Below are 13,524 nucleotides of genomic sequence, written 5' to 3'. Positions count from 1 at the left end.
AACATTCTTTTCCATCATTTGCTTGAACATATTTTCAATACGTCTCATCTCATTATTTCAAGAACTTGAACCATGGGAAGGATAAAGAGGTGGGTTGCTCGGTTGTTGATACATTGGGGGCCTTTGAAAAACCGACCCCCCGGTTGCCTTGATTATTACCCCAACCTCCTTGGTTGTTGCCTCCCCAATTTCCTTGGTTGTTTCCACTCCAATTTCCTTGATTGTTGTTGTTATGCCAATTCCCTTGATTTTTAGAACTCCAATTTCCATGATTATTTTGTGGTCGCCATTGTTGTTGGTTTGGGACTTGGAAGTTGTTTCTTTGCCCTTGAAATTATTCTCATATTGCACTTCTTCCTCTTGCTCATTATAAGAATCATCTTGATCAAAACCACCATCATTTTGCACATAGTTCTCCACTCGAGTTTGCACTTGTGGACCCTTGGCTCTCCTCTTGTTCACCAAAATATTCACTCTCTCCATAGCATGAACTTGCTTAGGGGATTGCACTTGATTTAGTTGAGCCTTTGCTAGTTGAGTCATGGTAGTGGTCAATTCGGTAATGTCTTGCCTATGGTCTTGCAATTCTTTGTGGAGGTAGATCATGTTCGGATCACCTTGTGGAAGATTGGCCCGGGATTTCAAAGTCGATAACGTATCCTCCATTTCATCTAGAATATCACACGCCTCCTCATAAGGCGTAGTCATAAAGTTCCCACCGGCTAGTTGATTCACTACATATTGGTTGGTTGTGTTAATCTCACGATAAAAAGTTTGTTGCAACATGTTTTTCGTCATATCATTGTTGTAACATTCCTTAACCATTGTTCTATAGCGCTCCCAAATTTTGTGTAGTGGTTCATTCGGCTCTTATTTAGATCTCATCTTGAAGTGTAGCCATGTACCTGGGAGAGAAAAATTTAGCAATGAACTTGGACGCACTCATCCCAAGTGTGAATCGAATGGTTTGATAATCGTTCCAACCAATCCAAGGCTTTTTCCCATAGAGAGAAGGGAAAAATCCTTACCCTCAATGCATCCTCGGAAACATTCATTTGCTTGCCCCCCAACATGTATCCACAAAACCCTTTAAATGTTTGTAGGCATTTTGAGTTGGTTCACCGGTAAAGAAACCTCATTGCTCAAGTAATGTAAGCATCACATTGGTATTTTGAAAGTTGTCCACCCTAATACAGGGAGGGACTTTTATACTAGCATAACCTTCATTGGGCAATATCCGGAGTGGAGCCGCTCGTAGTGGAGGTAGGGGTGGAGCGGGTACGTTGTCATGTAGTACCCGACCTCTCCGATTGGCTTATGTCTCTTGAGGTACCTCATCTACTTGTTCCTCCTCGCCGTCCGAGTCCCCTAAAGGCAAATTTCTGAGCTCATTGTTCGCCATGTTTGTACCTATGATTTCCTAAACAAATTAGTAACACGGAAGAGAAAGAAGATATTCCAAAAATTCACTCAAATATATAGCTAACATCGTTTTAATTCTCCGTCAATGGCACCAAAAATTGATCCACTCCCAATCCATACTCAACAATGAGTGGAAGAGGTCGTTGGAAGAATAATACCCAACTATGAGTCGGGGTCGATTTTCTCAAGGAGCTAACAAATGGGTGTGAGAGTGTATACTTGATGCGTGAAGATGAAACAGCTTAAATACACTTCCAATCAAGTCGGTTTTGCAAAATACTTCTATAAACTACACTATCAATGATCAACTAGAGAAATAAAACTAGAAATTGACTAATTGTTTTTGGTTATTTTCAAATAGGTAAACAGCCTAGGGATGTAACCTTCGCCTAGGTGTTAGCCTAATGGGTTAATTACGTTAATACTTGTTTTAGTGATTGGGCTATATTATAGCTCTCAACTCTAAGGTACCCACTCAATACCTCTCGGTCATAGAGTGATTTTGCCCAATTTGGCTTTCTCAAGCCCAAATGAAAATTATGCTAAGTAGTTGATATGAGCTCAAGTCGGATTTTTCCTATCTCTAGTTCAAACCCTTTAACTAGGCGAGTCAAATCCTTAACTAGCCCAATTTCTTGTTAGCCAAGCATTCCTACAAGGTCCCTCTTTGCCAAGTAAAGATCAAGTCAAAAAGGCATGAATCAATTTTTGCAACCATTAATTCTAAAATTAAAGCATGAACAAGGCTAAATAACAAACACCAAATCATAAACAAGCATTAAATTAAATACCCATAAGGTTTACATACTAGAGTTGGATCACAACCCTAGTAAATATCTAGCTACTCATGTCTGCGGCCGCACAATTCCATGTGCGGTCCGCACTTTGCTTGAGCTTGCATGTTGAGGGATTCTGCAGCCGCACAATTCATGTACGGTCCGCACTTCAGCTTCTGCGGCCGCATAATTCATGTGCGGTCCGCACTTCAGGCAAAGCTTCAGTCTTGGTTATTTTGTACACTCTCTGAACTTTTTGAATTCTTATCAGTGCGATCATGTTCTGCGGATGCACAATTTGTGTGCGGTCCTCACTTCTTTTCATTCCATCTCTGAGCTTCAACAATAGATCTGCTGCCGCAAGGAGAATTCTGCAGTCTGCGCTTTCTTATGCGGCCGCAAAAATACTTCTGCGGATCACAATTTTGGTCTGTTGCGCCCCTTCTTGCCTTTTAAGCCGGAACACTTCTTTTTGAGCTGGATTTCGTCATTCGAATACAAATCTCCAATATTCCTGCAATTTGCACACTTTCATTAGTTTTGGGAACATAAATCAACACTTTCGGACTAAAACAAAAGTAAAAATGCACTAATAAGTGATCAAAATTCACACTTATGAGGGGTAAGGTTGTGTACATCCTATTCTCCACATACCCCACTTGTGGGATTACTCTAGGTTGTTGTTGTATTAGTTTAAATTTGGTAACAACCATTTGTTTGTAGATATTCAAGCTCAAGTTTCCTTATTAAAAAAAAAGGTTCAAGCTTGGAGAAAATAATATTTCTGTGTATTTTATTTTCTTGCGTAATGTAGAGCTTCAAGTTTTTTTGAAATTAGATATAATTTAGTTCAAAAAGCTCCAAAAAAGTCTTGCACAAGCGTACAAATCCACCATATAAATAAATGAACCGAGAATATTCAAGCATATTATATTTTTGGTGCATATATATTTTAAAAGTATTTGTTAGAAGTTAGTAGTATTATATGAACGTTAGTATTATTAAAGTGTCCATGAAATATATGCCTAAGCATATATGTAATATGATTGAATACTTTATAGGACCACGGTTTTCATAGCAAAGTTGAAAACATTAAACTTATAGAAAATGCATATCTCAAGAGATTTAGACGCAACTTTCATTTAATTAGTCAATCTATAAATACTTAATACCCACCTTATACATGGGTAAGGCAAGATTTATTTTTAATAAAATTTCTATGTGATTCCTAAGGCATGGACATAATACAAGTTTTAGTATTTTCAAAAAATAAATAGATGCGAGTAAAGAATATTTAGTTATTGGTAAACTATTATACACAAATTTAATATAAAATTGAACGACCGTTTTACTTTTTAATTCGTACTCCTATAATATTTTCGTACAAAGAAGCAAGTAATAAAACAAACTTGAGGAGGAACCATTCAAACAGATCTAAACCCTTAAACATGAATAATATTTATTATTTTGGAACTTATAATTATGTACTAACTTTTCTTTATAATACAAATATATCTTTTAAATATGATTTATGTTATTTTTAGAATATTAATTCTCATTCACTAAGACTAGTATATAAAAATTATATAAGTTCGTTTTTACGGTTCCTAACTCCCACTCCTCATTTCCCTCCTCGCAAGAAAAAGAGAAAAGAGAAAGGCTAAAAAAAGAAAACCAACAAACTTAAAATTTAAAAACGCAAATCCGCCCCTTGTTTCTTGTTAATCCAAACACTATATAAATCTTCTCAACCCTCTCGTACTCTTACTCACAGAACGAAAAAACAAAAACAGAGTAAGCAATCCTTCATATATTCTTCATCATCACCTTCAATGGATTTCAAGGTCAGTGCAATCGACACGTGTAAACCTTTAAACAACGAAATATCCAACTTACCAGCCCAAAACGCCGTTACAATCCAAACTCCCACCGTTCCGTTCAATTCCCCATACTCAACTCTAGGCCGTCACCTCGCACGCCGTTTACTCCAAATCGGCGTCACCGACGTTTTCTCCGTTCCCGGCGACTTCAACTTAACACTTTTAGACCACCTCGTATCTGAACCTGAACTTAACCTCGTAGGTTGTTGTAATGAACTTAATGCTGGTTATGCCGCTGACGGTTATGCTAGAGCACGTGGTGTGGGTGCGTGTGTTGTTACGTTCACTGTAGGGGGATTAAGTGTTTTGAATGCTATAGCGGGTGCTTATAGTGAGAATCTACCGTTGATATGTATTGTTGGGGGACCTAATTCGAATGATTATGGAACCAACAGGATTTTACATCATACTATTGGGTTGCAGGATTTTAGTCAGGAGCTCCGTTGCTTTCAAACTGTTACTTGCTACCAGGTCTGTATTACTTTTCTTATTTGTCCCGTTTTATGTTTATGTAACACTAACATTAAGGGGCATTTGTACGATGAAAGTCATTTTTCCGGAAAATGGTTTGTTTTCTCAAAAATATTTTCTAGTGTTTGGTTGGAGAATGATGTTTTTTGGTTGAAAACATTTAGTATTAATGATGATAATAATATTAGCAAATCGGATAATATTTTGATGAAATATTTGAGTATGAAAGATTGATAATATGGTGTAAGTGATGTGGTTAAAGCAGTGATATAGAAATCAGAATTAAAAGATAATGAAGGTAAATGACTTCAGTCCAAAAGTAAGGGAAGTCATTTTCCCCTCTTGGTGGACGAAAACTTATTTTTTTCTAGAAAACATCTTTCAAAGAATATTTTCCGTCGCAGCATAGAGATTGTATTTTGTATTTGTACGAAGTTTTGTGTAATATGTTTGTTGGGTTTTGGGTATTTGCAGGCTGTGGTGAATAATTTGGAGGATGCACATGAACTGATCGACACTGCAATATCTACAGCTTTGAAAGAGAGTAAGCCGGTGTACATAAGCATAGGCTGTAATCTGCCGGGGATTCCACACCCTACTTTCAGTCGTGAACCAGTTCCATTTGCCTTCTCTCCCAGGTAAATAGTCTTGAGCTTTGGGTTATACTCAAAAGACTGATTGTGTACTCTGTTCTTTCATGCTGAAGTGGTTTATATGGATAAGAATCTGTTCTTTCTGGAGGGTCCTGTAACTTTGGTTCTCTTGGCACTGTCTTTGTGCTAAGGACTAATTTAATTGTTAATAAAATTTATATCTTGTTACCTTGTTCAAAAAAAAAAAAAAAAAGAATCTGTTCTTTCTGTTGAATTGTATTGAAATATGTAGTGTGTTGTCGATGCTCTTAATTGATCATGGATCCAAGATTTAAAGGTGGTGGATGTTCTCTTATCATATATACTTATTTTTATTTTATTTAAAAAATTTAGATTGATATGTAAGGTCCAGGTCTTACTTTTCCAAGCCAAACGTCCGAAATAACCTAGTACAAAACTACCGAGCATGGAAATGATAAGCAGATACATAATATCGAGTGTGATTAGACAACCAAAAATCAGACATTGATAGAGGCATAGAGCAGAGCGGCTTGTGATTGAGTGATAGATTGATCGATCACAAAATGAACAACGAAATGAAATAGTTGATGCATGTATATACACTCTCCTTATATGCAGGATCTGCCTCTTTTTATGTGTCTGAGTTGCTTACTTTGGTGTCTTTTGATGCGTGTAGACTGAGTAATATGATGGGTTTGGAAGCAGCAGTGGAGGCAGCGACTGAGTTCTTGAATAAAGCAGTAAAGCCAGTACTTGTTGGAGGGCCAAAAATGCGAGTTGCAAAGGCATCTGATGCTTTTGTTGAGTTGTCTGATGCCTGTGGTTATGCTGTCGCAGTGATGCCATCCGCTAAAGGGTTGTTTCCCGAACACCATTCACATTTCATTGGGACTTACTGGGGTGCAGTGAGCACGGCATTCTGTGCTGAAATTGTGGAATCTGCTGATGCATACTTGTTTGCTGGACCTATTTTTAATGACTATAGCTCTGTTGGTTATTCTCTGCTTCTCAAGAAAGAGAAAGCGATCATTGTCCAGCCTGATCGTGTGACTATTGGGAATGGACCAGCGTTTGGTTGTGTTCTGATGAGGGATTTCCTTGCTGCATTAGCAAAGAGATTAAAGCATAATCCGACTGCTTATGAGAATTACCATAGGATTTATGTTCCTGAGGGACATCCTCTTAAATGTGAGCCTAAGGAGGCATTAAGGGTTAATGTTCTATTTCAACACATTCAGAATATGTTGTCTGGCGACAGTGCTGTGATTGCTGAGACGGGGGACTCATGGTTTAATTGCCAGAAGCTGAAATTGCCACAAGGATGTGGGTGAGCATCAAATCAATAGAAATCTGTAAAATGACTGTCATTTGATATTGCTTTCCACGATCATAATAATAATGACTTCTGTTGTTCTTCGCTGTCTTTCAGTTATGAGTTCCAAATGCAGTATGGATCCATCGGTTGGTCTGTCGGTGCAACTCTTGGTTACGCACAAGCTGCACCTGAAAAGCGGGTGATTGCATGCATCGGTGATGGTAGCTTTCAGGTAAACAGACTCTGTTTGAATTGAATGAATTGTTGGTGTTCCCCGGTGTGTCTAATCCAACTTTATGGCAAAATACATGCAGGTGACTGCTCAGGATATTTCAACGATGCTGAGGTGCGGACAAAGGACCATTATCTTCTTGATAAACAATGGTGGTTATACAATTGAAGTTGAGATCCATGATGGACCTTACAATGTGATCAAGAATTGGAATTACACCGGATTAGTCGATGCAATCCATAATGGAGAAGGAAAATGTTGGACAACCAAGGTGAGTTAAACTTCAAAATTTCAATCATCACCTTTGATTTTACTCGGATTCATCTAACGGAAACTATTGCATGGTAGGTTTATTGTGAAGAGGAGCTGGTGGAAGCAATTGAAACAGCAAATGGAGCCAAGAAAGACTGCCTATGCTTCATTGAAGTGATTGTCCATAAAGATGACACTAGCAAAGAGCTGCTTGAATGGGGTTCAAGGGTTTCAGCAGCTAATAGTCGTCCACCAAACCCACAGTAAAATCTCTAGTTGTTCAAATAAAGTATTTACCTGGTTTGCTACAAAAATGTTGCCATGTTTAATTTCTGAGTTCCTAGTTTCCCCAGGGGTATGTATTGCCTGTTATGGTACATTTGTAATTTTGTCCTTTTCTTTTGTTAGCTTGTGTATATAATGGCTTTTCCTTTGGAACTCTTTTGACTTAGTTTTTCGGAAGTGATGGATAACAAAAACTTTATTTTTGATAATTGAGAAATCTATAAGGGCTATTGGGTACAAAACTCAGTAAATAATGGGTCCGTTTCTCTCTCTACTTTTCTCCACTTAGACAGGTTTGATTAACTTAGCGTTCTCTTATTATTGAAGAGAAAAAAGAGAATTTAGCATTTGCCGGTGGTTGTTTCCGCTAGTCAAGGAAACGTTGTTGCTTTTTTCAGTCCATTCACATGGAGTGGTGGAAGTCCCCAATTTCACATGGATGATAATTTTTTCGTATACTTGTAAATTGTAAGGACTTGGTATTTGGTACCATAATTCTTGGTTCCATCATCATACTGACCCGAATTTTTTATTTGAGATCTCGGATCCTATTTCGGTTAATGACATGAGGGGAAAGTTTTCCATTTTTATGTCACCAATGCTGATTTATAAAAAATAATAAAGAAAACAACAAAATCAATCGTATATAAGACCATCTCTAAATCCAAAGTGAATATTGCTGTTAAAGGAAATTTTCAAGTCACCAGGAGCAAAGACCAACTGAAATTGTTCATATAATCCTCCTAACAGACTAAACTTTTCCCCCAAATTGTATATACATATGCTGTCTCAATACAACACAGCTCAATCCTAGTGTCTAAACTCAGTGATTTGCATCTTTACCTGCTAAAAAAACTAGACGACCATTTTGCAGCAGAAATGCAGGAAAGGAAGCTTGACAAGAACTAATGTGTGCCTTAAGGCGAGGAATGTTTGGATGTGCACTTTGACATCGATGGCACCTTAGCTCCATGGAAAGGAAATTCTCATCCTTCAAAGTGGCCTTCCCATTTTGGCTAACTTCATCTATTACATCAACTGAATCCTGGAAGAAGGGTGAGTTGAATGAATTCCAGTGCTTCTTATTCTTCAGATGTTTTGAATCAAAGTCTTGGCTTACCACATGAAGATGCAGTTGACGCATTGAAGGAACCTACACACAAAAGTTCACCAAATTATATAATAGGAGATGTAGAAGAAAAAAGAGTTGAGCATTTTGACTCGATCTGAGGAAGGGATCCAAGAAGAGAAACAAATGATTGGGGTTGAGCTGAACCCTAATTACAATTACTGGGTACAGCTGAACCCTAATATTTTCGATGCAGAGAATACGTGAAAATGTACCAAAATTTGAACATACAAATTGAACCCATACTTTCAAAAATACAATGAGCTCAATGGTAAGAACTTAAAAGTTGATCCCATCAAATTTAAGTCCAGAATCCGCCTAGGAGGGGCTTGATGACATGGCTTGGGTAAAGAACAAGGTGGAAGAATCCCCACTGAAAAATCCAAAAACCAATACACTGTTCCCAATACACACTCTTGATGTATGTACCACACCAAATAAACCAATATAAACAGAAACTAGGGCTGTTTATACAATTCTGCCATTTCAGACATGTTGACTTGGCCCCTGTTATATATCACCACTGATTAGATGAATCAAAACCACCTCCTTCCATTTAAACTACCAGATTCTTAGTGGACTGGTGACTGGTGAACTTCTAATCCACAGTGATAAAACTTACAAACTCTTGTAAACATCTTTTTAATAGAGAAAATGTTATGTGAAGTTGCAGCACTCCCTTGAGAGAACAAATTTTCACCTACAATATTTCCCAGGCTTGAAGGTAAAATTAGTGGCCAGAAAAGCACACAAAACATGGGTCGTATATTCTTTTGCTGACCTAAGCTTCCACAACATTATAGCATTTCAAACAAGATAAGTTGTAAATCATTATCTTGTTATTGTTACTACTTCTTTTTCGGTTGTGCTTTGCTTGAGCCGAGAGTCTATCAGAAACAACCTGTGTACCTTCGCAAGATAGGAGTAAGGTATGCGTACACACCATCCTCCCCAGACCCCACTTGTGGGATTATACTGGGTTTTTTTCCCTTTCTTTTTCTTTCTGCTGTTGTTATAAGTTGTAAATCATTAGTTTTTAGTTGCAAATTGGTTTTTCTTTTCTGGATAGAATAAAGGAAATACGAAACTGTAATCAAGCAATATACAAATATCCAAACACTACCCCAACCCCCCCAAAAAAAAAAAAAATTTTTAGAGCGTAAACATTAAAAATGGTACTCCTATGTACTGCCTTTCTTATCTCTCATGATTCTTGCAAACACAAGAATTGGAGATGGTTCAACGTACCGAATGATATCCAAGGCGGAATATCAATGAATTGTTTTCCGATAGAAACATTTCAGCCCACTTCAAGCCAACACTGTGCATTGTCTTTAATAATGTGAGGTGCTCCTTCTGAACATCTGCAAGACGGTCAAGACCTTCAATACGTGCCAAAACTAAGAGGTGTTTCTGAGCCTGCAAAAGGAATACATATATTTGTCAAATTCACAAGGGAGAAATGCCAAGCGGGGGGAGGGGCAGGGAGAGAGGAAGATAACCTTTGGATAAAGATCATTCAGTACAACAACATCATCTGACTTCTCTATTATATTCTTATGCCTCTCAGGATGCATTGCAGTGTCGTAAAGAGCTTGAGCCCATGAGCCCCATGCCTTTCTTGTCTGTTCACCAGTATTTCCATCTCCAGAACTTCCAACATTGGGTCCAAGTTCTTTCACAAAGCTTTTGTACTTCTTGTTCATGTCAACTTCACAGACAGCTTCCCGCTTGGCTTTCTCACCATTTGTAGAACCTTGCTCTGCTTGAGCTTCTCTTTTCAGTTCTTTTTCAAAATTATCCTTAACCGGTTTTCCTTGAGTCCTAACTATAGAAGCAAAACCATCAAAAAGTGATGAGTAAGCTTCCCGGAGTATTTGACAGCCCTTGACGTAGTCATTGTTGAGATGGTTTGGTCTCTGGGAATTCATATTTGGTCCAAGGACATGAATGACATGAGTAACCCCTTCCCTACTAAACAAGGGAGAAGATGAAGGAAGAGGGACGACAATAGCTTTTCCAGGATTAAGGGATCCAGCTCTAACTTTGGTTGCAGTTTCAAGGGCAGGACCAGCTGCACTAAATATAGCAGCATTTACACCTCCACCTCCTGGTTTTAGTCGCCTGAGAAAAGTTGGCTTTTAGATGACAAGCAAATCAAGCAACAACACATAATATCTTGGCAAGATAATATTACGCTTCAATAGAAACAGAAAGAATGCGTGTCGACGGAGTATTATATTACGGGTGGGTGAGCTTACAACTAAATTAGTATCAAGAACCTGCTGGACATAACTAGAAAATGGAAATATCTGCAAGATTGTTTAGCACCCTGCTATTTAATGGCTCTACATGCACACGTCATCATCAAAACCACGGATGTGTACCACATTGATTCATGAATCATGAAAGTAGATTTCCGCTAGAAGTATCTCTCCCTCCACATTGCAGCTCTCGCAAAAGAAGGCTAGTTTAGGCACAAGACTACACATTATTCCATTTGTTTTACATGCCATTAATCTACCTTAATTTTTTTTTCTTGAAAAAACAGTTCTTGGAATACTTTCATTTACATCTGACTTATAGGTAAACTTTGGAGCCACCATAAAAGGTGGTGTTCAAATGAAACCACTTGCTTTCCCTCACCAACTTTATTTTTCATTAAACAAAGCTTCCACCACAGAACATGCAAACAGAAAGAAATTTTCTGGTAAGGCTCTCGCAGAGTTAAATCAATTTTCTCGTTTTCGCTAGCACAGTATAATGGCGCAGAGATTTACCAGTTAGTGGCATTAGCAATCACGGTGCAGTGCAAACCTCCTTCCGAGTATAGTTTAGTTATATTCCCCGCAAATGTAAAAAACTTTTTGGTGTCGATGTTCTTCTCTGCAGCTTTAGCCTTGACAAGGGACAGTATTTTTGAATTCTGAGACAAATCCACCAAGACAAGCCTAGCATTTCCAAGCTTATTTACATATTCTTCAACCTTTTCAACTATTATATCCGATGCTTTATCAAGATTGAAATGGAAATCTGCTGTAGAAATAGATGGAAATGCAAGTGTGGGGGTATTTTCTAAAGAAATGTTACTGCCAGCAGATGCCATTTTAGGTTCTTCACGGCTCTCTAGTACTTGGTTGGAGTCCTTTTCCTTGGTGGCATGAGATTGAATATTCTCTGGAGAGACATTCGTCACAGTATCAGAACATCCAGGAGGATCTTTCTTTTTTAGGAACTTCATTATACCAAGTTGGACTTTGGCATCTGAGTTCTTCTGGCCGAAAAAGCCTGGTGGAAGTTTATCTGACGGACCAAGTGCAGTGTAAGTATTGATTGCAGCTTGAACATCTTTTTCATCTTGGCAAACCGTAATTCGAGTATAGCCTTCATTCAGCTTAGGCAACTCTTTCTTTTGTAGCATCCTATTCACAACTGCAGCAGCCTTCCCACCTTGCAAATTTCCTTCATGCCCCGTCCTCTTAACCGACCGAGAAATACAAACCTTAGCTGGAAGATCAAGCACAACAGCATGCTTCTCAACTTCTGGACCAACAAGCTTCAAAAAATCGGCCCGCTGTTCTCTATCCAAGTTGCATCTATCTATAAATACACTTTTTCCTTCCTTTAGCGCACTAGCTGCACCTGTCAAGCATTGGTTCTTTGTCCCAGCCTTACCATTCCCAATGGTATCCTACAATAGCAAATAGAACTTGTCAATCTTCCAAAGTGAGACCTTATCTTTCTAATAACATGTTTTGACATAGTATTCCATCTAATAAACTGCAGGGTGCTGGTAAGTTCGGTAGAGAATAAACATAAACATGCTTCAAATCCTAATAATCAGCAAGAAACCTAAACTTGTCGTATACATACATGAAATGCAACACTAAGCTACTCCGGCCAGAGTGAAAAACTATAAAACAACACTTCATTTTCTTTTTCTAGTACAAGCGATGAGGGGCTTTGGAAGAGGAGTGTAAAGGGGAACTGGCAGTACCCTCGCTTACTCTTAAGGCAGGTGAAATTGAATCAAATGCCAATTTCCCATAAAGTTAGCACCTACAAATCTATTGAATATATGAACCATATGCACTACCCCAGTACCCATATAAAAAGCAACCTTTTAATTCACCTTGAAACTTTCTACTCCAGTCTTCTTACAGAACAAACTGTAGATTCCCAAAATTCAAAACATGCATGCACATTGTACCACAACCAGCAAATATATCCTCTTCGGCCCAAAAAGAATGGCGGAGGATCAACTCATTTAATTTCCCTGGTGAAATTCAGGCATAATTTCTTAGATTATTGAAACAAAATTTACACATTTCGGAGTTCAGCTCACAATTTTTTATATCTAGATACATTCAAAATATTTGAAAACATCATAGCCAAAGGAAAAATTGTTCGACAGCCCAACAGTAAAATTGTTACTGCTACCTTTTTGGGACAGTAAAACATCATAGTCAAAGGACCCCATTCAGCCATTCCATCATATAGACACATTTTTGCAACATACATACAAAGAAAGAAAACTACTGTTAGTACTAACAGATAAGAACTAACCTGGCAAATACGAACCCAAGGGCGGGTAGAGACTCGCATTACAAGGTCACAAAATGTAGACTTACCACTTCCTGGAGCACCCATCAATATTACCATTATGGGTTTCGCTTCATCCTTCCCTAATTTCAATCAATTAATCAAACAATTGATTTTTTTATATATACATATATATATATAAAGAATGAACAAATTGAGAAAAAGATGACTGTTAAAACAAGAATTACCTTTTGAATTAGTTTCAGGATCAATCTCCATTGCTTCCATAGTAATTAGGAGATGCAAAAAGTAAGTTGTTTCTCGCACTAAATGAGGAATTGGATCGTTTTACATGCTTTTGAGGAGAGTTTCGGAGCTTTTCAGGTTCCTCGAGACACTTCTTAAGGAACTTCTACGCAGGGAGAGGAACTGTTTAAATATTCCTTTTGGTTTTAATATTTTTTCTAATTGAAAATTGAAAGCTTGTGTTTTCTTTCCTCTTTCTCATTCGCACCTTATGGCCAAGCTTCTCCAAGTCCAAAAATATTTTTATTTAAAAAAATAAAATATTTTTTTTTCAAAATTAAGGTGTTTGACCAAAAAAAT

The 13,524-nt window shown here is 37.9% G+C and overlaps 2 protein-coding genes across 6 annotated transcripts; one reads left to right on the top strand and one right to left on the bottom strand.

Annotated features, from left to right (window-relative positions):
- Positions 1-3,949: 3,949 nt before the first annotated feature.
- On the top strand, positions 3,950-7,400 carry LOC104118788 (pyruvate decarboxylase 1). Its single transcript, XM_009630146.4, has 6 exons — positions 3,950-4,549; positions 5,024-5,187; positions 5,840-6,490; positions 6,593-6,710; positions 6,793-6,981; positions 7,059-7,400. Exons 1-6 carry the CDS (start codon positions 4,031-4,033, stop codon positions 7,227-7,229), a joined length of 1,812 nt encoding a protein of 603 aa, XP_009628441.1. The 5' UTR covers positions 3,950-4,030; the 3' UTR covers positions 7,230-7,400.
- A 466-nt stretch (positions 7,401-7,866) lies between these two features.
- Positions 7,867-13,389, bottom strand: LOC104118789 (transcription factor bHLH140). Of its 5 annotated transcripts, XM_009630149.4 has the most exons (7): positions 13,167-13,389; positions 12,943-13,061; positions 11,157-12,067; positions 9,879-10,500; positions 9,625-9,795; positions 8,368-8,400; positions 7,867-8,292 (listed from the first exon to the last, which is right to left on the bottom strand). In XM_009630149.4, exons 1-7 carry the CDS (start codon positions 13,204-13,206, stop codon positions 8,071-8,073), a joined length of 2,118 nt encoding a protein of 705 aa, XP_009628444.1. In that variant the 5' UTR covers positions 13,207-13,389; the 3' UTR covers positions 7,867-8,070. The 5 variants fall into 5 exon arrangements, with proteins under 5 accessions (XP_009628444.1, XP_009628442.1, XP_009628443.1 ...); XM_009630147.4 differs by having other exon boundaries at positions 7,867-8,400; positions 13,167-13,388; XM_009630148.4 differs by having other exon boundaries at positions 7,867-8,400; positions 12,943-13,056; positions 13,167-13,388.
- Between the last annotated feature and the right edge of the window lie 135 nt (positions 13,390-13,524).

The sequence above is a fragment of the Nicotiana tomentosiformis genome, chromosome 7 (genome assembly GCF_000390325.3).
Source record: "Nicotiana tomentosiformis chromosome 7, ASM39032v3, whole genome shotgun sequence".
NCBI lineage: Eukaryota > Viridiplantae > Streptophyta > Magnoliopsida > Solanales > Solanaceae > Nicotiana > Nicotiana tomentosiformis.
The sequence above is the reverse complement of the archived record's forward strand: the minus strand, read 5'-3'. Positions and strand labels throughout refer to the sequence as shown.